Below are 25,879 nucleotides of genomic sequence, written 5' to 3'. Positions count from 1 at the left end.
CTCACTTACCTAAAGGCACCTGTAGTCAAAGGAATGTGTGTCCGATGGCCATCGATGGCAGTTCCAAACAGTATTCTTACTGTTACTTGGTAGAGTAGCTGTGTGATGAGCAGCAGACATTCTCTTCATAATCTACTATAGTAAATCTAAATCATGGCAGGTATACAGCCTATGATTGCTCAGTTAAAATGGCAGATTGTTTTTCTAGTGCTGCTGTCGTCATTGGTGGCTAGGGTTAGTCTAGTCCACAGGCAATGACCTAAGCTTACCCCTGTCTGTCTTTCTGCGTGTGTCTGTATGCATATAGTGTTTTGTGTAGTTGTCTGTTTGCTCGCTGGTGGTTGACATCTGGCTGTGCTTTGGAGCAGAACAGTGTTGTAATGATTCGATGCCGTGGAAGTGAATACTATTACAGCCAAATCCACGTAGCACTCCACTCAGGTCTAATTGCATTATCTTTGATGAAGGTAGGATTACACACACCATCTGATGCCAGACAATATTGCCTTACACCAGGGTTCCCCAACTGGCGGCTCACGGGTAACTTCTATATTCCCCCAAGTTTGAGCAAAAAAAAGTTAATCTACTGCCAATGTTTGTCTATGGTGATTGCATGGCGGTGTGCTCGAATTTATATACCTGTCAGCAACGGGTGTGGCTGAAATCCACTAATTTCAACAGGTGTCCACATGCTTTTGTGTGTGTGTGTATATATATGCGTTTATGTGATCGTATACAAATGTAAGCAAGGTTTGAAATTATTGTTTTAGTCAAATATGATATCTGTTTGGACTTATTGTGGTCAATTTGCAGTTATTTGTAATTATGTTTCGGTCCCCCTGACCATCTGCTCAAGAAAAAATCTTCCCGCGGGCTGAATCTATTGATGATCCCTGCACTCACACGCAGCCTGATACTGCTGTTCTTTGCACATGCACGCACACAAACACATTTTCTGCAAATTAGAGAGTGCATAGTTGTGGATGGAAATAGTGTGTTTGTGTAGTCAGCCTCTGTCATGCATGATGTGGAAGTATGTGTACTTGTTGTTCAACCGCAGTCCTCACACCACATCACACTCAGTAGGCCTGTGATGGTATACTGTCATATCATGTGCTTAAATCTATAACCAGGGCAGAAATGACTAGTTGTGGCCTGTAGTCAGATTCTCATTAGAGGTGCAATGGTGAGGTAAAGCTCCCTGCTCGGCTCTGCTCTGTCTGATACAGAGTTATGCTGATGAATGATGACTTCCATTAAACATTTCATTCGGAGCAGCTGTTAATGTGGGCTGGAGCAAGAGAGGGGGGAGAGGTCGAGGGAGGGAGGGAGGGGACTAGAGCGAAAGTTTACCCTCTTCCCTTGGCTATATTTAAAGCCTTAGTATCTATTGATCTCTATCTCATTGCTCTCCCTGGAAAGGGAGCCCCTGCCACATTAACACACCGGTATCAAGGCTTTATCTGTGGGAGCGGAGAGGCTGAGGAGCAGGGAAGATGTTCCCTGACGCAGTCTGTTCTGTCTGCCTCTCTCCGGATGGGGGTGAAAAGCCAATCGAGATTGTACCATTTGTGTGGGTGTGGGGGATGCTCTCCCTCTTTTATAAACAAGAGGGCATTGGCATCAACTGGTACATTGTGAAACCCAGTCGTACAGTGACTAACACACTCATGGCGGGAGGGCTGGCGGCCAGTTGTTTGGACTGGACTGAAGCCTGGATTAGACTCCTTCATGTTGGTCCAGTTCAGACACATTCGCATAGTTTCCATGGTTGCAAAACGGAAACGACCCCCCCCACCATCCTTTTTCCATCTCATTCATGCAGACCAACTCTTCCATTCAGAAGCCCCCCCCCCCTCTCTTCAACCCCACGACCCCTACTCTATCTCTCAAACTGGGATGGAACAGGGAAATGTAAATCTGCTAACGGCTCCCCTTGTGTGAGGCAAGTAGATGGGGTATCGAGTTGAGGGAGAGAGTCTGTGACTGCGTGTGTGTGGAAAGCACTACTGGACTGCAGAGCACTGGGTTTGTGTGGAGAGTAAAAGTCAATACTCCCTACACTGACTGTAGTTGTTGTGTACTGACCATTGTTGAGTCTAAAGGGCCCTACACACCCTATGCAAACAGAGCGTCGTATACGGTCCGTTCCAACATTTTAGCCACACAAAGGTACGCAGAAAGCGCCGCTCAGTCACTGCGTTTTGCGTACGGTGTGTAGCGATCTTACGGGTGGTTAACGAACAGCCATGTCATGAAAATGAGGCGACCTGAATGTGCCAACAGTCTGAAAGTACACACTTTTATATCAGTTTGTCCTTCTTTTTTTTGGTCCCTTTCTCCTCTCCCTCTTCTGCATAACATGCCATGTTATTTTTAAACAAGTAGCAGCGGTTTCAACGTTAATGTGCATTTACATCTGGGGGGCTGCCTGGCCCCTTCTTCTCTCTCCCCCAGACCCTCCCACCCCCCTTAGCCCTGACCACCCTGTGCAGCGTGTGATTGGCTGTGAGGTCCTGGCAAGACGTAGCCCAGGTCTAAGCAGGGCTGTGTGATTGTGCGCGGGTGGGTTAATGTCTCCCTGGCTCAGCATCACAGCTCTGTGTTCTGTACTCTCGTTCTCGTCTCAGCCGCGAAACACTTCATTAGCCTTTAACGAGACCACAGCGCCTGCCTGCGCCAAACTCTACTTTCACCTCTCTCGCACTCTCTCTCTCTCTCTCCCAGACACTCCCTCTCTCTCCCCTAGACCCCCTTTCTATCACCCATTTTCTCTTTACCTTTGACTGTATCTTTCTCCCGTTTTCTCTTTAATTCCTAGTTTTCTTTCCTGTCAGTGTTTGGATCCAGGCACTGTTGGTAGTGATTGTGATTCTGAGCACTTCTAAAGGCCTCTAACAGAGTACAGGGAGGGATAGGAAGGGGGTAGAGGATTTTTGGATGGGTGCCCTCCTCTTGGACAGCCATCCTGAATGGGGCTCATTGATCCCCCTGGTACCCCCTCTGTGTTCTCACCCCTGAATGGTCCTTTCAGGGCTCCGGACTAGCAGGTCGAGACCACCAAGCCTTCCTGTGTAAGAGAACTGGGCCAGGCCCAGGGCGTTTAGACTGCTGCATCACCCCGCCAGCCACAGACACCCAAGCTCATCACAGTCTCACTCGGATCCTGCACTACAACCGACTTTCTCACTTAAAGGGGCCCTAACAAGACACATTCTGTGTCTCTCGCGCACACACACACTCCGACAGATGCAGGTTTTGTTTACTCCTGGTTTTGGGAATGCAGTTTTCTTGTCTCTTTTATTGCTTCTTTCTTTCTGCTCCCATAGCAAGTAGGCCTTCCTTTGGTTTCCATAGTAACTGGTGTCTGTTTTGGGCCGAGCTTCTTTTAGGTACATCGTTTTGAGTCTCTCTTTCGGTTAGAGTGAAACAGAGAGGTGAATGCCGGTGAGAGTGGTGACTGAGGCATTCCCTGACTTGGAGGAAGCCAATCATTCACCTGAGGGAGGGATGATAGACCGCAACACCCTCACTCACCACTAGCCTATCTGAAAGTGTTCTTCTGCTCAAGTCAGGGTGGTTTATTCCTGATTCCCGTGTGAGTGACCCATCACTACTACCCCTCACTGTGTTCTTGTCCCAAGTGGCTCTGGTCTTCAGTTATACCTCTCTAGGTTTTGAAAAATGTATGTGCTTCTGAGTGGTGCTCCATCAGTCCTGATATTTTGGGTCTAGCCTGAACTCTTTCTCTCTCCCTCTACAGGGTGTACCCCAGCTGCCCTGTGCCAAGGCCCTGTACAACTACGATGGCAAGGAACCTGGGGACCTCAAGTTCAGTAAGGGTGACGTCATCATCCTGCGACGTCAGGTGGATGAGAATTGGTACCATGGGGAGATTGGCGGAGTCCACGGTTTCTTCCCCACCAACTTTGTCCAGATCATCAAGCCACTGCCGCAACCCCCGCCACAGTGCAAGGCCCTCTATGACTTTGAGCTCAAAGACAAGGAGGCAGACAAGGATTGCCTGCCCTTTACTAAGGTGAGTTATAGACAACTGTACTAGTGTTGCACGGTATACCTGCATCACAGTACCAAAGCGTAATAATACTTATGATACCAACATTTTAGAATACTGTAGTACCGTTTTCATATAATACTATTAACTTTTTCGGCCCTACCAATCTAAAGAAACCCACTGGCGCCTGTTGTAAAATGTTTCTAAAGTCAGTTTAAGTTCAGTAACTAGTCTCTTGTATGCACCGGTCCAATGTCCAGTTCACTTTCATGCGCATATCACATGTGGCAGATGTGATCAGCCAGCCACATCCCCTACCAGCCCTCATCCACCTGCTTCTCTCAGCATCCCCTACCAGCCCTCACCCACCTGCTTCTCTCAGCATCCCCTACCAGCCCTCATCCACCTGCTTCTCTCAGCATCCCCTACCAGCCCTCATCCACCTGCTTCTCTCAGCATTCTCTACCAGCCCTCACCCACCTGCTTCTCTCAGCATCCCCTACCAGCCCTCATCCACCTGCTTCTCTCAGCATCCCCTACCAGCCCTCATCCACCTGCTTCTCTCAGCATTCTCTACCAGCCCTCACCCACCTGCTTCTCTCAGCATCTCCTACCAGCCCTCGTCCACCTGCTTCTCTCAGCATCCTATACCAGCCCTCATCCACCTGCTTCTCTCAGCATCCCCTACCAGCCCTCATCCACCTGCTTCTCTCAGCATCCCCTACCAGCCCTCATCCACCTGCTTCTCTCAGCATCCCCTACCAGCCCTCATCCACCTGCTTCTCTCCGTCTGCCCTCCCTGCACATCTATTCCTCCATCAGTTTTGTAAATATAATATAGCCTTGATGGAGACCCTGATCAGTCTTCTGTTACATTCGATACATTGGAGCAGAGCACAGAGCAAGCGAAGTTGATACATTGTATATCATTTCATCCCTGATATAACAAGGGCACAGGCTAGTCTGAGTATAGGCTTTGCAAGTTCGCTGCCATGCAGCAGTGCCAGAGAAGAAAACAGCTCTGCAACAGCATGGTTAACGACATAGAAAATGTCAAATGGTATGAAAGAAATGTAGACTCGTATAACCGGAGCTAACGTTTCTTTTTCTTCCTGCGCACATTTGATATAATTTCACAAACCATGTCGCGAGATGTTTTTAAACCAATCCCGGACAGCTAATTATTGTTTTGATAACACACCATTTTCAGTCATGTTACCTAGCTAGCGAACAACCTTGTAACCTCGCAGTAGATGTAGGCTAATTTGATTGACAAAGGAAGAAAGGAAAAGGGTCTGCTACTCAAAAGATGTTTATTCAAAGGTAGGATTCATATAGGCCTAACTATATTGAAAATCTGTCTTTTTCTGGTGCACCTTACATTCTGTTTGGTGCCTAACATTTGTTTTTAAAGTTGGGAGTCGTGTGTGTTTGAGTGTGCTTATGAGTGGTGTGTGTGTGAACTGAAGAGTAGGTTTCATGCTGTGTTTTCTCCTTACTGACACAATGACATGCAGAAGGTTATGCATGTATATTCCTTCCTCCAATTCCTCCAGCGAATCACAGGTAGACCTTTGCATATATGAGAAATTACCCATTCTATGTTACACATTGAACAGTGTGATGTTAAATTCAGTATGTGTTGTATTGGGTAGAAGTGTGAACATCAGTCACAGATTGGTTGTGTAGCACATGAGCGAGCATAACACCCCCTCCTTCCCAATACTACTTGGTATTGTGATACTTGGCCTGGTATCGTTTGTAAAATGTGGGTATCGTGACGACACTAGACTTTACAGACGTACCACATAGGACATAGTAGCAAGAGTTTTAATTACAACCTATACTGTTTATTTTCTAAGCTGTCATTTTCCTGTTTTTGGAGCATCTAACAGCTCAGCAACTGTTGATTGTAAAAGCTCTGTGGCTTAACCCTGACCACACTCTGAGTGCGTTCGTGGCGGTCTTTGTGGACGTGTCCTGCTGAGCTTATGCAATACATTTCCCCTCCCAGTGTAGAGGACCAGTTATCCACGCTCACACTGCACCTGTGCTACCATTGCTAAGCGGGTTGGAACAAATTATTTTCGTTCTGAACAGAACCATATTTTTTCTTCATTCCACTGTTCTAACCAGAAAAATAAAGTTCTGAACCGGTTCAAAACCCCCAAAAAGTACTGGTTTATATTGTTCCTTTTTAAACCTCAAATGAGATACAACTGAAATTTTTCAGTTGGGGAGAGGGTGGAGCAGGAGTCTTGACTTGAAGCGCTGGGCATCTTATGACACATGTTATCTGAATTAGATTACATTATAGTATCCTTAACTAGCATTGAAACAATTAAATTCTTCTCTAATTAAAAATGTCTCTCCCTAATTTCTGAATCACAGTTGTAACATCGTCAGCATTCTACAGTAACCTATGCAGTGGCAGGTAGCCTACACATGCACTGACAGGCAGACACTGGAACTTGTTTCTGAGTGACAGAGTGAGGGCTTTGCATAGACGCTACAAACTGTCACATGAATAGAGCTTTGATGGGATTTTTGTGGGACTGGGAAAAAAATGGCCAGAACGTAAAAGAACGGCATTAACCGGTTCCCATATGTTTAAAATAATGGTTCTGTTTCAGAACAGTATAAATGTAAAATAATTGTTATTTTAACATATCCCTGAACCGGTTTCAACCCCTGTTGCTAAATTACTTCATTCCTGGATCTATTCACATATAGCCAATGGGTCATTACTTTCTATCTTTGACTTTTATAAGCTGTCGCCTGTTTTTTATGTCTTATGAGCAAAATCTGTAACAAAGGAAAGTGCTTGGCTTGTTCCTTTCTAAACAGGATCCAGTTTATTGCTCTTATAATGCAGTCTAGCCTTAATGTGGGCACTTACTTTTAGTTTTTAATAAAACATGGTCTCTCTCTCTCTCTTCATAAAGGACTGGTGAGCAGCATCTTTAATGACAGTCTGCCCAGTAACAAACTCTGTATATTTTCTCTTCTAGGAGGATATTCTGACTGTGATTCGCCGAGTGGATGAAAACTGGGCAGAGGGAATGCTGGGGGATAAAATAGGAATCTTCCCCATATCATATGTCGAGGTAAGCAAAATATTCCTCCAGGTGTTAACCGGAGCGTCCCTGATATGTCCAGGGGACCATTTTACCTCAGGAAGAGGTTGAAAAATGCTGAGTGTGTTAGTGCTATCATTTTTGCTTTATTAGACATCTTGCAAAATGTGCACATTATAGTGCTCTCTCTGCTTTCCCCTGTTGCTTCGCCCCTGAAAACGGTCAAAATATATTTCACCAAAGTACTAAACATGCCAGTAGATTTACTACTGATTGGGCATCCTGAGGTAATTCACAGTCCCACTAAAGCCTCACTGATCACTGCTGTTTTAGTAGAGAACTGTCTGCTGGGATGATGAACCTTACCTGTGTAATAGACCTGAAACATAACTGGAGAATGTAGAAGTAACATGCAGAAGTAACTAGTGGCACTATGAGAACCTTTTAGAACATCATTTCTCTCTTAATGGAGGAGCATGGTAGAGAGAAACACAGGAGTGGGCGGAGACACGTCATAAAAGGAAGCACAATTTGAGGAAGGCAAGACCTTTTTCCGTGTGAATGCTTTTGTGAAGGTAATCTTTGACTCTGACATCGAAATTGACATTCTTAGAAGCAGAGGAAGAGAAAAAGGCCCTATTTATGTGACAGATTTTTAGGTTTGTCTAATATCCCGACGGGGGCGTCTTTGAAGGGAATGGATGCGAAACCATTCGTGCATATACAATTGGCTGTGTTTTCACAGCAAGAGACATGCTATGTGTTCCTCCAAGGAAGACATTTTTCACTCGGGTCTCGCACAGGTTACACAAATATCCAAATGATGAGCACTGTACATTCAGCATATGTCACACAGTAAATATCTTTTTAAAAGAAAATATGAACAATTCTGCAATTCTGGCACTGTCAAAGAGGACAAACTCAAATCTAGGTCTTGCATAACCACACTTGATTATGGATGGGGAGTTCTGTCTGTGCAGTGATTCTATACTGATACCCATTCTATATTTGGCTGTATATACTTGGCTGTACATCTGATCTAGTGCTACGTGTGTACACGGGACCACTTGGTGAACCCAGCTTAGCACGGCCTCTCCTCGGGATTGGTGTGAAAATTCTCTGCTTTGATGTTCTAAGTAGAGGAAGAGCAGCTCGGGGCTATCTGTGTCGTGGAGTGCTCCCTCGTCCTCCCTGTGATTAGCTAAACCCTTTTTAGTGTTCCTCCTTTGATTCCTGCCTCACACGAAAGAGGCCGTGAAGGCCTGCAGTCTCCTCCGCTCGCTGGCTGCCTGAAAACCCTCCACTCCCCCTGAGCCCAAAGGTCCTCTCTCAACCCCCTGGCACTGGCTGCATTCTCAGCACATTGCTTTCTCCCATCAGATAAAGGCTGGTTTTCACTACGGCTAGTTTCATTATGAGGAGTGACAGCTTTCATTATCATATTAACAACTCCCTTTCTCTCCTATCTACCCCTCCACATCCTGCTCTCCATGTTCTCCCTTCACCTTTTCCCACCTTCCCTTCCCTATATCATCCTGTTCCCTCTCTCTTTCTGTAGTTTAACTCTGCGGCCCGCCAGCTGATTGAGTTAGACAAGCCTGGGGACTCCAGTGGGGACTCTGGCGAGGGGGCCTCGTCGGGCCCCCAGAGTAACGGGGGCCCCCACCGGGCCGGGGAGAAGAAGAACAGTAAGAAGCGCCACTCGTTCACCTCACTCACCATGTCCCACAAGCCCTGTCTGGCCCCGCCCCCACAGAGACACTCCATGGAGATCAGTGGGCCGGTCCTCATCAGCTCCTCCAACCCCACGGCAGCCGCACGCATCAGCGAGATCAGCGGAGGACTGTCCTGCAGCGCACCCTCACAGGTAAGATAGGAGGGAAAGGGAGCTACTGCGTTCCCTCTTGTCCAGTGTCTTTGTACTGTTTGGTTAGGGGCCTTGTATTCAACGAGGAAGCCACTAAATCGAGAGAACCTTGTGTCTGAAGCACTCTTGTATATGATGAATGGAATTAATTTACCCAGAACCTAAAGTCTATTGTACCTAGTAATGAATTCCTTCACAATTTACTGTAGAATTTTGTTCTGAACAACCCCCTTAAAAAACAGAATTGTAAAAACCGTCATGTTGGCCAGCAAAACAGCTAATTGGTCTATGGATGGGTGTCTGTACTATGGACTAGTGTATAATCACTGCCATTGATTTCGTGGGATAGATGATGATGGACTTGTCACTCTGTCACCAGATCTGTCATAACCCTCAGTGTGTGTCCTGCTTCCTGTCCATGTCGGCTCCACACTGTCCATCTGGGCTTGTTAATCAGGCGTAATGAGTGAGGAACCGAGGGAAACTATGTGCACTAAAGACGCTCACGCAACAAACAAGAAGCAGATTCCACACTCTTGTTTTCATCAGATATTTTTGTTCCCCGATAAAGATTCCCACTCTCCTTATGTCAGCAATTACCCACACTCCCCTCCCTCTCTCCCCACGTCATGCAGAACAGGCCAGGGCTTCGTCCAAGCGTTTGAAATTAAGGCTGCGTGACTCCACTCGCCCGCAAAAAAAGACTCCAGCTTAGCCCCCGAGGTTTCCACAGCAACCTCGGAATGGCAACCACTCACAGCTGCTCTGTGGTTGTCAGGCTCTGTAGCTAGAGAGAGAGAGAGAGCGAGAGAGAGAGGGTGGGGTGGCTGGGGGCTTGACAGACACAGGCAGGCAGACAGTTTAGCAGGCAGACAGGCACGCAGACTATAAGATTGACAGACAGATGATTAGTTAGCGTGTCAGGCAGGCTGAAGCGTTTTGTGACTGACGGGGGGCTGTGAGAACCTTCAGTAGGCTGCTTAGTTTTTTCTTCTTCCATTTTCTCTCCAGTGGAGAACAGCGTAGAGGGGCATTGAGACGACAGCTGCCTCACACCAGCCTGCTTGGTATACAGAGTAGGGACTTCTATACTGACATTGCCAATGAGCATACACTCTCTTCACATGACGGTTAAATGTTGACTTCATTTCATGAGTATTATTTTGGTTTGAATGACACTATATATACAAAAGTTTGTGGACATCCCTCCAAAGAGTGAATTTGGCTATTTCAGCCACACCTGTTGCTGTCAGGTGTATATATCTGAGCACACAGCCATGCAATCTCCATAGACACACATTGGCAGTAGAATGGCCTTACTGAAGAGCTGTGACAACGTAGCACAAGGATGCTGCCTTTCCAACAAATCAGTTCGTCAAATGTCTGCCCTGCTATATCTGCCCTGGTCAACTGTAAGTGTTATTGGAAAGTGGAAACATCTAGAGGCAACAACGGCTCAGCCGTGATGTGATAAGCCACACAAACTCACAGAACCGGAACGGCAAGTGCTGAAGCGCGTAGCGTGTAAAAAATTGTCTGTCCTCTGCTGCAATACTAACTACCAAGTTCCAAACTGTCTCTGGGAGCAACGTCAGCGCAATAACTGTTCGTCGGGAGCGTCATGAAATGGGTTTCCATGGCCGAGCAGCCGCACACAAGCCTAAGATCACCATGCACAATGCCAAGCATCGGCTGGAGTGGTGTAAAGCTTGGACTGGAGAAGTATGTTTTCTGGAGTGATGAATCACGCTTCACCATCTTGCAGTCTGACGGACAAATCTGGGTTTGTCGGGATGCCAGGAAAATGCTAATTGCCCCAATGTATAGTGCCAACTAGAGTTTTGGTGAAGGAATAATGATCTGGGGCTGTTTTTCATGGTCCGGGCTAGGCCTCGTAGTTCCAGTGAAGGGAAATCTTAACGCTACAGCATACAGTGACATTCTAGATGATTCTGTGCTCCAACTTTGTGGCAACAGCCCCGTGCACAAAGCGAAGTCCATACAGAAATAGTTGGTTGAGATTGGTGTGGAAGAACTTGACTGGCCTACACAGAGCCCTGACCTCAACCCCATTGAACATCTTTGGGATGAATTGGAATGCCGACTGCGCACCTGGCCTAATCGCCCAACATCAATGCCCAACCGCACTAATGCTCGTGGCTTCTTGAAAGCCTTCCCAGTAGAGTGGAGGCTGTTATGGCAGCAAAGGAGGGACCAACTCCATTCTTTTTTTACGAGATGTTCGATGAACAGGTGTCCACATACTTTTGGTCATGTAGTGTATCTTAAAAAATGTGACACTTCTTTACCTATTAAACCAACATGGCTTTATAGTCTGTTGTTTGACAGCATTCAGTGGTCTCCCTCGTAGTCCCCGGCTTTTTCTGACTGTTGCAGCAGTCAGAAATTGAGCATTGATTTTGGAGGGTGTGATTCTCTTCTTGGTTATATTTTGAGTAGGAGAATAGAATGTACTATTTGAGTGTCTTCTCGCTGTCTCACCCCCTTGGGCATTGGGCTGCAACACATTTCAGACACTAACATGCTTTACCCACATCTTCTCCTGGGAAACAGCATTCTCACAAATCCTTTCTCCAACTGCTGGCATTCCTCAGTGTGTGTGTGCTGACTGTTTCTCCAGAAACTGTCTGAGTATTTTTGTGCATCCATATACCTTTTCATTTTGGGATGATCCAGCTCTCATTAAAACCTTGGCCACACAGGGAGGGGAGAATGATGTATTTTAAACTCTTCCGACTTTATCTGCCCTCATTATGAACGAGACACACTCTTTATTATAAAACCTCCGTTCCCACCTGGGAGGTGAGCCTGTTCTTTGAAACAGGCGCTGTACGACCCACGATGGTTTGATTTCTAGATTAATGGGCGTAATAAAAACACATTAAGATGGAGAGAGACCCCAGGTGGAATCTGTGACTCGACCTCTCGCCTCTCTTCTCTCGCTCCTTCAAAGCAGACTGAAAAACAACAACGGGAAGCAGTTGTTGCCCGGGGGCCAGAGGGAGGGAGTGTATGGGAATGAACACGCCCTCTGTCCACTGCTTTTATTTCAGAGGGAATGGACTTGAAGAGACTGTTGACTAAAGGAGCCCGTAGTGTATGAGAACAGAACTGCTACTCTTTTAATGTGTTGTAAATTGGAAACACTTATGTTGTAACTGATGTGCTGTACACACACACACACACTCACATATATGTGGCTCATACACATATAGCTAAATGCTCAACACAGATATAGCCTCGTACAGTACTGCAAGTGTGGGTACTGCAGCCCCTCACGACGAGACGTTTTCTGTGGCCGTCTTGCCTCATTGCACCGTCCCCCGCTCCACAGTTGATTTGAGTGTGACGTGGGTCCTCGGTAATGATTTACCTTTCGGCTGCTCTGCTCTGTCTGCGGCAGTCATGCAAGGGTACAAGGAGACATTGTGTGTCCAACAGTATTGCCCTGTGAGTCAGTGTCATGCAACGTGTGAGTCAGTGTCGCGCAATGCGTGAATCACTGTGGTTCACTCTCTCTCTCAGCAAGGGGCCTCAGCAGTTATCCGTCATCACCCGGCCAATGGGAACTTGTTCTTGACAGTCATATGACCTCACCCAGCCAAGCGTGTCATCAGGACACCAGCACAGCTTGACTTAGCCAATTGGCTCCACCGCTGCTGTGAAGGCGACATTTAATTTCAATGTGACATTTTAAGGCCATGTGTGACATGTTTTAGAGACTGGGTTTGGGTAGGTGACTTTCTAAATGGAATCTGTTAGTTACGAGTTACCTGTCAAATTGTTCTCAGTAATGTAACTTTTGGATTACCCAAACTCGGTCATGTAAATTGATGACTTTCCCTATAAGAGGTATTAGAAGAAGACAAAAGGGATCCATCAAATGCATTTGTTGTGTCATCATAGTGGTCTCTGAATTGTGGTTAGACTAGCTCAGGTGGGGAAAAAAACTTGAACCTGCGCCTTTTTTCAATGCTGACTTGAACGTCATTGAGAAAACAGAAATGTGTCAATATATTATTTCGCGAACATCCTTTCTGAATTGAAAAGTAATCCAATAAGGAATCAACTAGTTTTTCAAAAGTATCTCTAATCTGATTACAATATTTGTGCTGGTAATGTAACTGGGTACTGTTTTTTTTTTTTTTGTGTAATCCGATTGCATGTAATCAGTTACTCCCCAACCCTGTTTAGAGATTAAATAACTAGTCTGTCAGATCAAACATAAGTCTTCTGCCCATGTGAGACTGGATGCGAGGAGACAGACTAGCACAAATGGAGGGTTGCAACTATCGTTGAAATACCATAGTTGTTCTAGCACACAGTCCTGTGCTCTGTGTGTAATGCTATTATATTGTAGGAGGAGTGGTGGTATTGAGGGAGTTGTCTGACTTTGTCCATCCTCAACAGGTACACATCTGCACAGCTGGACTCATAGTGACTCCTCCCCCCAGCAGTCCTGTTACTACGGCAACTGTCTTCACGTTTCCCCCTGAGACGAGCTACACATCCATCCCTGTGGTAGGTGGAGTTCTCTCTTCAACTGAAACTACACTTACGGGGCCTCTAATACTGGCTTTAAAAGATGTTTAATTGGCCCATGGCACTTCACTTACATCAGGTTCCTCTTAAAACGGAACCTGCATACAGTAGCGTATGGCCGTCTGCTGCCATGGCTGTGCCGTGTTCAGCGGAGTGTGGGGAAGGGTGTGTGGCTGTGTTGCTATGTGGTACTGCTGAGAATGTATACATAAAGGTTGAGCTCTCCGCTTCAATGGAGAACTCTACATGATGTTTCTGTACAGATGATTTCTCTGGCCTGCAGGCAATCTAATTATCTCCGCTCTAGCGTCGGCAGCGCGCGCGCACACACACAAGCATGTAGGCCCTTCTGAGTGCTGTGCCACTCCCTTCCCCCTCCCCCATTGCTCCATAGTAGTTATGTCTGTCTGCTCCTCAGGCCTGTTAATGTCAAGTTGAGACACATTTATCTTGTTCCTTGTTTATTTCTCTGCAGATACAGTGCCGTCAAAGTATTCATACCCCTTGATTTTTCCCCACATTTTGTTCAGCCTGAAATCCATTTTTGTTTCTGTTTCACCTATCTACATGCAATACCCCATAATGACAGTGAAATGTTTGAAAATGTATTGAAAATGAAATATCTCATTTCCATAAGGATTCACACATGAGTCAATGCTTTATCACCTTTGGTGGCGATTGCAGCTTTGAGTCATCTTTGGTATGTCTGTTTCAGCTTTGCACATCTGGATTTGGGGATTTTCTTCCTTGCAGATTTTCTCCAGCTTTGTTAAGTTAGATGGGAAGTGGCTGTGAACCGCAATCTTCAAGTCTTTCCACAGATTTTCAATGCGATTCAAGTCTGGGCTTTGGCTTTGAAACTCAAGGACTTTCACATTCTTGTTCTGAAGCCATTCCAGCGTTGCTTTGGCTGTATGCTTAGGGTCATTGTCCTGTCGGAACGTAAATCTTCACCCCCAGTCTGTTTGCACTGTGAAGCAGGTTCTCATCAAGAATTTGCCTGTATATAAGCTCCATTCATTGTTCCCTCTATCCTTACCAGTCTCACAGTCCCAGTTGCTGAAAAGAATCCCCATGGCATGATGCTGCCACCACCATGCTTCACGGTAGTGGTGGTGTTAGACGGGTGATGAGCTGTGCCAGGCTTTCTCCAGACATAGCGCTTTGCATTCAGGCCAAATATCTTTAAAAAATGATCATCGGAAGACAGAATCTTTCACGTGCCTTTTTTGCAAACTCCAGGCGTGCTGTAATGTGCCTTTTTCTCGGGAGTGGCTTCCGTCTGGCCACTCCCATAGAGCCCAGATTGGTGTAGTGCTGTAGAGACTGTTGTCCTTCCGGCAGGTTCTCCCATCTCAGCCAAGGAACTCTGTAGTTCTGTCAGTGGCCATTGGGTTCTTGGTCACCTCCCTGAACAAGGTCCTTCTTGCCCGGTTGCTCAGTTTGGTTTTGACGTCTGGGTAGTTACATATTTTTATCATTTCCCAGTGATGGAAACCACGGTGTGCTTGGAAACTTTCAACACTCTAGAAATTGTTAAACCCTTCCCCAGATGTAAGCCTCATCACAATTCTATCTCAGAGATCTACAGACTTCATGGTGTAGTGTCTGCTCTGACATGCACTGTCAACTGTGGGACCTTGTAGACCGGTGTGTTTCTTTCTAAATCATGTCCAAATTGAATTGGCCACAGGTGGAATCCAATCAAATTGTAACGACATCTCAAGGGTGATCAAAGGAAATTGGATGCACCTGAGCTCAATTTGGAGTGTCATAGCAAAGGGGTCTGAATAATTATGTAAATTAGATGGTTCTGTGTTTCAGCTAAAATGTCTAAACGTGTTTTCAGTTTTGTCATTATGGGATATTGTGTGTAGATGGGTGAGAAAGTCCATTTGGAATTCAGGCTGTAACAAGACAATGGGTATAACTACTTTCTGAAGTCACTGTACATGGATAGTTACACATGTTTAGAAGAAACCCACCTCTTTCTCAGTACACCAATGTGTCTGTGTATGATTGTGTAATAGTTGTTTAGGTCTGGTTTCTGTCCCGTTAGAGGCAGAACAAGGAGTAGAGCCCAGTGGAATCCGCTCACTGCGGGCCTGTGGGCTGAACTATATAATGTTTCAAGAAATGTTTTTACTTTCATATGGTCCTCATTAAACACAGCAATGGATTCACCAGGCCCCAGTGTCATTTCTATAGCAACAAACAAGCAAACAAGCATGCTGGAGATTCCTTCCCAGATCTCAGGGGAAGTTGGGGACAAGACCAAACCTCTGTGTCAAGCGATACTCTCCCTCATTGAACAGAGTAAATGATATCCCTCTTTCACTGACCAGTTTCTCTCGTTATGTAACACCTAGTCAGTCATTGGTTAAAAGGCCAGGGGTGGGCCTCCCGAGTGGCACAGTGATCTAAGGCACTGCATCGCAGTGCTAGAGGCGTCACTAAAGACCCGAGTACGATCCCAGGCTGTGTCACAACCGGCTGGGATCGGGAGACCCATAGGGCAACGCACAATTGTCCCAGCGTCATACGGGTTAGCGGAGGGTTTGGCCAGGGGTGCTTTACTTGGCTCATCGCGCTCTAGCGACTCCTTGTGGCGGGCCAGGCGCATGCAGGCTGACCTCTGTTGTCAGTTGAACGGTGTTTCCTCTGACACATTGGTGCAGCTGGCTTCCAGGTTACGCGGGGGAGGTGTATTAAGAAGCGCAGTTTGGCGGGTCATGTTTCAGAGGACTCAAGACCCCCCAAGAGCTATAACAGTAATGTAACACTGTCATGTTGTGCTAAAGGCAGTGAATTGTTTATTTGTGGCTCCGGTCTTTCTTTCGGCTCCAAACAAAGATGTTTTTGTATGTGAGAGATTTGATTCAAGCTCACTGTAAACTGTTCTAATATGCTGTCTAATCTCTTTCAGACTGTCGTTGTTGATGTTTGTTTTTCATTGACAGGATGCTCGCCCTCCTCCCCCGCCGCCTCCACCACAATCCTCAGCGGTGGGAGCAGCCTCCTCGTTGGCTGCCAGTCAGAGACCCTCCCCCAGCACTAGCGAACAGAGTGGGCGGCAAAGACCCACAGTGTGAGTACACAGCACACAGATGCATGTAACACTCTTCCACGTATAAAGTACAAGCACGCTAATCCCGAGAGAACATGCAGTGAAACAGCAGGTTCCACACATGGCTAGGGCATGGGTCCTTCTGGGTGGGTTCTGGGAGTTCTCCAAGCCTCTGAATGACCCCTAAGCTGTCAGTGTGGAGCACCAGAGGTTGACCCAGAGCTCCGTTGACAGATGAAAGGGCAACACCTGTGGGGGACAGTCTCCTGGGTCCTATCAGAGACCCTGTCTGTCACCTTTGACCCCTGACCCCTCACATCATTACTCCTCTGAGACTCCAGACACCTGATTGGAATTAAATACGGCCCACCTCCCCAAAGCGTGTATCTGTCCGTGTGTGTGTCTACATTTTTCTTCATTTCCTCTCCCCTGACACCAGTGAAAGTGTCTATGCTGTCTTTTAGCAGTGGTTCTTTAAAGCCTCTGAGGTTCCTGGAGACATGCCTTTCCCACTCCCTTTACAGCACCTCCGTGGTGCCCTGACCCACATAGCTGTGTCATTCGGAACGTAACCATAGCATTCCTCTACAGTAGTATAGTGCAGCTGTCTCTTAATGTACTGTAGGAAGACCAGTCCAGAAGGGACTGTCCTCCTCTGTCTTCCAGTAAGGGTTTCAGAGCGAGAGAGAGGAGATGTTGACGAACATTCTTTAGACTGTGGTAGGGGGGTAAATTTAGCTCATGTGACAGACTAAATGTTCGAAACACACAACACGTCTTCGATTGACTCATTTCCTCCTGAGGGTAATTGGACAGTCCCCTGTGTGTGTCCATATATGCGTTTGATGTTCCCCGTCTCTCTCGCCTCCTTCTCCAGCTACGTGGCCCTGTTTCCCTACACCCCCCGTAAGGAGGATGAGTTGGAGCTGAGGAAGGGAGAGATGTTCCTGGTGCTGGAGCGCTGTCAAGATGGATGGTTCAAAGGCACCTCCATGCACACTGGCAAGATAGGAGTGTTTCCTGGCAATTACATGAGCCCCGTCAGCAGGTCTGACGCAGACATTACACGCCCACACACACACCTGTGTGTGTGTGTGTGTATATATACTATAGGCGCACACACACACACACACACACGTACACACTGATTATCTCTGTATATGCAGCGTTCCTAAGGCTCCCCTGCTCTAACCCTTCCTCCCTGTCCTCTGTTTGTCCCTTTAGGACGGTGTCCGGCAGCACCCAACCCAAAGCGCCCCTTGCTCTGTGCACCCAGGCTGGGCGAGGGGTCACCGTCGTCAGCCCCTCCACTCCTCTGGGGGCCATTGTTCCATTGCTTGACTTCAACAAGGCCCTCCCCATCTGCCCGGGCCCCGCCCTCTCCAGCCCTTTACCCGCGGGCATGGTGACTGCTGCTCACGTGACAACGGGACAGGCCAAGGTGCTCATGCACATGACGTCCCAGATGACTGTTAACCAGGCACGCAATGCTGTCAGGACAGGTAGGGTCCCCTGGGGGAAGAGGAAGGGTGCAAGCATACATACAGGGGCATATGGTTCTGTGTGTATGGTCTAACCACGTGCCTCTCCTCTGCCCCCAGCTGCATGCCACAGTCAGGACCGGCCCACGGCTGCTGTGACGCCCATCCAGTCACAGACATCTGTAGCCTACCTGTCAGTGTGCCAATCCCAGACCTGCTCCGCCTCCTCCAACCCTGCCCAGGGCTGTGTCCGTGCTGGGGTGGCACTGGGATGTGCTGCTGCCTCCCTCACCCCGCCAAACGTCAGCGCCGCGTCCCTGGATGGCGATGCCCTGCGGCAAGTGGCAGTCCTCACCATGCCTGTCGCCCCTGGCAACGGCAACTCCATGTCAGCTAACTCCTCCCTCGCCTGTCGGCTGGACAAGGATGGCAAGGTGGGCATTCGTGATAGCACCCTAGTTGGGATGTGCATCGATCCCTTTCCAGACGATTCTATACGTATCTAGATACTTGGGGTCCGATACCATACAGGAACGATATGTTTTAGTTTGAAACGATGCGATTCGGTTTGATGTGATACGATTTGATGCACTAACATTTGATGAATGAGCACATTTATTTTCCATTCTAAATTAAAATCTGCTGATGGAGCTCATATATAGCACAACTTTAGATTTCACCCCTATCTCATAATAAATATTAAGAACACCTGCTCTTTCCATGACAGACTGACCAGGTGAAAGCTGTGATCTCTTATTGATGTCACTTGTTGAATCCACTTAAATCAACGTAGATGAAGGGGAGGAGACAAGTTAATTGAAGAATGATTTTGAAGCCTTGAGACAATTGAGACATGGATTTTTGTATGCGTGTCATTCGGAGGGATTGATGGGCAAGACAAAAGATTTAAGTGCCTTTTGAACGGGGTATAGTAGTAGGTGCCGGAGCACCGGTTTGTGTCGAACTGCAATGCTGCTGGGTTTTTTTACACAACAGTTTCCTGTGTGTATCAAGAGAACGGTCCACCAGCCAACTTAACACAACTGTGGGAAGCATTGGAGTCAACATGGCCAGCATCCCTGTAGAACACTTTCGACTACAGCTGTCCCCATTTAGTCGACTTGTTTGATCGATAATATTGCGCCAGCCATTTTACAAACATTTGAATGCTGAAGGGTGACGTGCAGATGTGCCAGATCAGGAATAGGCCTACCTATTGGTTAGCATGCGAAGCTGCGCACGGTTTGGGCTCCCGCGGACCAATGCACTCCATATCTTAAACATTTGAACTGGGGACCGATGCACATCAGTGAATCGTTACATCCCCACAACTTCGCCATCAATGTTGCTATCTGCAATGGTAGCATATCTCTCACGTTTGTACATAAAGTGTCAAGAAAAAGTATGTGAACCCTTTGGATTTACCTGGATTTCTGCATAAATTGGTCATCTAAGTCACAACAACAGACAAACATAGTGTTATTAGACTAATTTGTGTGTTAATTAGTTAATTTTTCTTGTCTATATTGAATACATCATTTAAACATTCCATTCACAGTGTAGGTTGGAAAAAGTATGGCTAATGACTTCTCCAAAAGCTAATTGGAGTCAGCTAACCTGGAGCCCAATCATTGAGACGAGACTGGAGATGTTGGTTAGAGCTGCCTTACCCTATAAAAAACACTCACCATAAGCGTTGCCTGATGTGAAACATGCCTCGAACAAAAGAGATCTCAGAAAACCCTAAATTAAGAGTTGTTGACTTGCATAAAGCTGGAAAGGGTTACAAAAGTATCTCTGACAGCCTTGATGTTCATCAGTCCACGGTAGGACAACTTGTCTATAAATGGAGAAAGTTCAGCACTGTTGCTACTCTCCCTAGAAGTGGCCGTCCTGCAAAGATGACTGCAAGGGCACAGTGCAGAATTCTCAAATGAGGTTAAGAAGAATCCTAGAGTATCAGCTAAAGACTTACAGAAATCTCTGGAACATGCTAACATCTCTGTTAACAAGTCTACGATATGTAAAACACTAAACAAGAATGGTGTTCATGGGAGGACACCACGGAAGGAAGCCACTGCTGTCCAAAAAAAAACATTGCTGCACGTCTGAAGTTTGCAAAAGTGCACCTGGATGTTCCACAGCGCTACTGGCAAAATATTCTGTGGACAGATGAAACTACATTTGAGTTGTTTTTCAAGGAACACAACACAATGTGTGGAGAGAAAAAAGGCACAGCACACCAACATCAAAACCTCATCCAAACTGTAAAGTATGGTGAAGGGAGCATCATGGTTTGGGGCTGCGTTGGAGCCTGGATAGCTTGCTATCATCGACGGGAAAATGAATTCCCAAGTTTATCAAGACATTTTTCAGGAGAAGTTTAGTCTGTCTGTCCGCCATTTGAAGCTCAACAGAAGTTGGGTGATGCAACAGGACAACAACCCAAAACACCAAAGTAAATCAACAACAGAATGACTTCAACAGAAGACAATACGCCTTCTGGAGTGGCCCATTTAGAGTCCTGACCTCAACCCGATTTGAAATGCCGTGGCATAACCTCGGGAGCAGTTCACACCAGACACCCCAAGAAAATTGCTGAACTGAAACCATTTTGTAAAGAGGAATGGTCCAAAATTCCTCCTGACTGTTGTGCAGGTCTGATTCGCAACTACAGAAAACGTTTGGTTGAGGTTATTGCTGCCAAGAGGGTCAACCAGTTATTAAATCAAAGTGTTCATACTTTTCCACCCTGCTCTGTATGTTTTATACGATGTGTTCAATAAAGACATGAAAACATAGATGTTTGTGTTATTAGTTTAAGCAGATTGTTTATCTATTGTTGTGACCTAGATGAAGATCAAATTTTATGACCAATTTATGCAGAAATCTAGGTATTGCCAAAGGGTTCATATACTTTTTCTTGCCACTGTAGCTACTTCTATCATGTCTAGCATATTTGGCTGATGTGAAACACGGTTACAGTGGATTGGTGAAATAGTTCACATTTACCCGGAGTTTCTGGTGCCCTTGTTTTGAATACCAGGCGCTCAGTATTTTTTGTTGAACACAGGAGTCCTTCCAGTTTATCTTTGAAAACAAATTCTCACACAGAGCTCTGTCTGTTTCACGGGTGGGCCCTGGGAATTGAGTTAGAGAGTGAGAGAAACTCTGCTGGCTGTAGCCCTGAAGACATCATTACACAACAGTGATTTGGTCTCGAGCAAATTCTCATCTGGCCCTAATGACCATGACAATGGATTATGTTTATGCAGATTTGACTGTCCACACAGTGAGTTCCTGTAAGACAGTCTATATGCAGCTTACACCATTATCAGACGAGTGCATGGTAGTAGCACCGTGAATTGAAATGTCTCTGTTTTGTTCTTTTGTTCTGCAGAGGGAAAAGAAAGGTATTCTGAAGCTGTTGTCGTCTAACAAGAAGAAGTCTCGCCCCTCTCCCCCCTCATCCCCCACCCTGGAGGCAGAGCAGGCTGCTACGGGGGATGTCTTCCAGGGGGCCATGGGCCCCGACATTACCCCTTCTCCCTCCTCTGCTGGCATTGTCGTGGGTAACCATGGCCGTGCTGTCCCCTGCCCTGTGGAGCCTGAGTCTACTGCCGCCTCTTCATCCTCCTGTTCCTCAGCCCCGGAGTTAACGCACCGTAAGAGTAGCCCCCTGGACGGATGTGCCCCCATCGCCCCGCCACCTCGCCAGGCATGCTCCTCCCTCACCTCCCAGCAGCACGACGCTCGGCCAATCCTATGCGAGAGGTACAGCATTTCTTATATTGTAGAACAGTGACATATTGTTAAAGGTCTGTCTGATGTTGTGATTCTGCTGGAATGTGTGTGTGTGTGTGTGTGTGTGTGTGTGTGTGTGTGTGTGTGTGGCGTCTCTGATCTCCTGTGCTTCTGCAATGTGTCAGTACAGTATCCCCTCTGATCTCCCCCCTTTCTCAGGTACAGAGTGGTGGTGTCCTACCCCCCTCAGAGTGATGCAGAGCTGGAGCTCAAAGAGGGAGACATAGTGTTTGTCCACAGGAAGAGGGAGGACGGCTGGTTCAAAGGAACACTCCAGAGGAACGGCAGGACCGGACTGTTCCCTGGCAGCTTCGTAGACGGCATCTGACTCACACTTGGACCACAGTAGACCGACCGTGACCTGACCATACCATGAACTGACCATCAATGGAACCACGTCTGACTTTGTTGTTGCCTTGTTTTGGGGTCAAGCTGCGAGCCAACTAGCGGAAGTTGCTAGGGACAGGATGAGATGGATACATACACAACATTTAAAGTGGTCCTCAAAGTACAGAGGAGAAGAATGATGAAAATAATTTAAACTGAGCTGCAGAGGAAGAGGAGCTAGCTGTCAGTTGGAAGCACGGTGGACCGAGCTGGAGGAGAGCACACTACTCCTGTTCATTTCCTTTTTGTCAGTTATTTATATCTGTAACAATTCAAAACGTTAAATGTGTGCCTTGTACTGTTCCTCACTTTAGTGTATATAAAGAAACAAAGACCAGAGAGTCAGAACTAATAATATGAACCGTTAATAGATGGAAATATGACAAGTTGGAATGTGTTTTTTTTGCGGGGGGGTTCTGTAAAAGATGTGCTTGACCTTTCGTGTTTTAGGGGTTGTAGTCAGCGTCTGTCTTATGACATGTTTCCTACATCACTTTGTGCTTGTCTCTCATTGGCTGCCGTGCTGCATGTTAATATTGCATGGTGTCTCCACTGATTGGCTGTTTGAGCGCAAACGTAAAGAATACAGCAGATGGGAGGAGAATCAGTGATGTCATCATCAGCACATGCAGTGAAGCAAGAAGAGGTGTAGAGGTGGGCCCAATTCCAATCTGATCCCTTGAACATATTCTTCTATTGACTGGAAGGTATCAGCTGGATGTCATTAGCTCCATACCCTCTGGTTGGGTAGTTGGAGTTTGACATATTGCAAACACCCATCTATTCATTTGACATCCAATTTGGCCCAGAACCTCTCTCCAAAAATGGAATTTGCACAACCTCCTCCTGTATCCCTTGGACCTTTTGGTGTTCCAAATGGCTTCTCCTTGGGCTCCAGGACCCCTTATTGGAGAGCGGGAGAGTCATCTTGGTGGAATTATTATACCGTTGATGATCTGATGCCTGGTGAGGTTTTCCAAACATTTCCATAACGTTAGGAAAGCCAGCGTCTGCTGTTGATTTACATTATTATTATGGATTTTGATTTGGTCTTGCCTTTTTTGACATGTTAACTAGACACACTCCATAGATGTTGCAATCAAGTGTTACTTACTGTATATGGTTCTGTGTGTACTTAATGAACATTGTAGCTGCCCCCCACTCCTCTAATAGTAGACCAACCTCATCGGACATACTGCAGCTCAAGATCTCAAGTGAACGACGGACACAATCGCGATCAACACAGGAACCATATCATGCGACTCTGATAGTTCCGTCTTAACAACACATGGAGATCTCTATCCACTTGGATCTATACGACGCCAGATGCTCTGGGTAGCGCCTCCTACAGCATGGAGATGCAGCAAGACGTCTGACAGGCCTGCTCTATGTATGACCTTCACGGGCTCTCAACCCTCGTTTCAAAGATTAATTCATTCCTAACGTGTCGTCAATACAAGACAAAACACTTCTTAACTTATAAAGCAGATTGTTTTCCTAATGTAACCATATCACTGATATCACTCCCCCAATACAATCTAGTGTGTTTCTCCTTGAAGTTGCGAGTAGTTTTTTTCAATTTTAATTTTTTATAAATACAATCAATGACTTGGACAACGTTGATTCTTAGCTGTACAGTGCGTCTATACAATGTGTGTGATGATAGGTGTTCTATTGACTTGAATATGATTTGTGTGGCTGGTTTGAGTTTTGGTAGCCGTTTTTTTTAGTTTTCTGTCTGTTTCAAAGCACAAAAAAAGAGAGCGAGGTGCGACTTGATTGGGTTTGGAGGGTGTGAAACCCCAGAGCCCTGGGTCCTACTTATTCTCAGCAACTTTTGATTTCAAAATAATCCAGTCCCACTCCACACACTCTCCACCTCATCCTCCTCCATAGGCCTTCAGTCATTGTAATGAGATTGACAGCACTGCTAGTAAGAAACACCAGGCACCACACGATGAGCCATTGGTTTGACCCAAATCTCCTATTTTTTGGCAGTGTAGAAAAGTCTAAGTTGGATTATATTAGTCAATGATAGACAGTAAGTGGCTGTTCTATTGTTAGTGGGCTCCCTTCACTATAGCACACCAGGCAGACACCAAGAGGACAGTGTCCTTGGTTTTCCTCCTGCTGCCTCTTCTATCAGATGCTATGGTGCAATATCAACAGCTGAGGCCACTGTGTCTAAATGACAGGTTGGACCTGTAGGCACTAATCTACCGCAACAAGAGATTTGCTCTTAGTTTGCTTCCTAGCAACTGGGTATCAACAGGCATAAGGAGGTTGGAAGGCATTTTGGATATTTCATGTCCGACCTGAGGGGAATATTTTCCAAAGCATGTTTAAGTGGGTGTTTGTCATACAGTAGCTGGGACCACTATGTGTGACTGCTGGATTTGTTTTATGTTGTTTTGAAATAACATTTGAGTTGGGAGTAAAGGCTCTATAAAGTGGTACGAAACACTGTTCAGATCTGTTTGCTTCTCAATTTGCCTATGTAGAATGAACCTAATGTTCCACTGCTGTCTTGGCATTCACCATCTCCACCTCACCTCTAATGCTGAACTGGGTTTTGCATTTGGAGTGCTTTCTGTTACTGATGAGCCTTTTTTTAAATATTTTTTTTTCATACATTACACGCATACATTTAACTACTGTACCATCAGTATATACAGATGTAGGATTGTAATTTGAGCCGGTTTGCTACAGCATGAGGATGGTCCTGCAGCAACAGGAATTATGTGGATTACAATTAGTGGATATTTTTTGTAGGGGCTGATACATTTTTCGTAATTTGACATTTCAAACCTGAAATACACTGCACGTTTTACATTTCCTGCATTGCAGCAAAGTTGTCCTGCAACAAAGTGATCAAATGAAGGTCTTCCATATGTACCATAGTCAGTTTAGTCATATTGATTTTCACATAGTTTAATGATCAAATAATGACATTCTCTGACTCGAGAACAACCGAAGCAGTTCGGTGTTCCTGTGAACATGTTTTCACTGTAATCTCATGCCTTGTTGGAACACAAGGTAGCACTAAAGTCTGCTTTATTAAACTAAACAGATTCTCCTCATGCCAAGGTGACTTGCTTGATTTTTTTTTTTTTTTTTTAATTTGCGGGGTTGTTATAATTAATTTTATATAGTTAGTCTGATCATGGTGAAATTGGCATCCATTCAAAACAAAACATTAAGTATGAGGGAATAGCACATTTTGTAAAAAAATAACTAGAACAATAAAAGCTAATGGTTTCCATGTTCTTGTCAGTCCTCTTAATTTGTGTGTGTCTCATTGCGTTTAGCTGGTCTCTTCCTGCCAGTGTAGAGGTGTCTGAAAGCATTACCACAGACATGAGGGACTGAAGAAACGACAGCAAAGTCATCTCTCGTCTCTATTCTCATCCCTCTGCAAGATCTGCTTAAGATTGTGCGTATGCATTGAAGCAATCATCTCCATGTATGAGCCATGTTACAATCCCCACCAAGTGGGTTTATCTTATTGGTGCGATGCGTAGGGTGTTTCCCTTTTACACAAGGGTTCGCTTCCCGCTCCTTCCATTCACTACATTGGTGTCAGATGTGGGATGGTGACCGTGGGGCCATTGGAATGCA

General features: G+C 46.0%; 1 protein-coding gene across 1 annotated transcript in view; it reads left to right on the top strand.

Annotated features, from left to right (window-relative positions):
* LOC118359052 (E3 ubiquitin-protein ligase SH3RF1-like) overlaps positions 1-25,523 on the top strand; it is a 55,539-nt gene extending 30,016 nt beyond the window's left edge. The window contains exons 3-12 of the mRNA XM_035737256.2: positions 3,764-4,039; positions 7,027-7,122; positions 8,651-8,959; positions 13,391-13,501; positions 16,483-16,610; positions 17,467-17,637; positions 17,814-18,091; positions 18,191-18,504; positions 21,471-21,844; positions 22,034-25,523. Of these exons, the coding sequence (XP_035593149.1) occupies positions 3,764-4,039; positions 7,027-7,122; positions 8,651-8,959; positions 13,391-13,501; positions 16,483-16,610; positions 17,467-17,637; positions 17,814-18,091; positions 18,191-18,504; positions 21,471-21,844; positions 22,034-22,202 (2,226 nt within the window). The 3' untranslated portion in view covers positions 22,203-25,523. The remainder of the gene's footprint in view (positions 1-3,763; positions 4,040-7,026; positions 7,123-8,650; positions 8,960-13,390; positions 13,502-16,482; positions 16,611-17,466; positions 17,638-17,813; positions 18,092-18,190; positions 18,505-21,470; positions 21,845-22,033) is intronic.
* Positions 25,524-25,879: the final 356 nt, after the last annotated feature.

The sequence above is a fragment of the Oncorhynchus keta genome, chromosome 26 (assembly GCF_023373465.1).
Source record: "Oncorhynchus keta strain PuntledgeMale-10-30-2019 chromosome 26, Oket_V2, whole genome shotgun sequence".
NCBI lineage: Eukaryota > Metazoa > Chordata > Actinopteri > Salmoniformes > Salmonidae > Oncorhynchus > Oncorhynchus keta.
The sequence above is the reverse complement of the archived record's forward strand: the minus strand, read 5'-3'. Positions and strand labels throughout refer to the sequence as shown.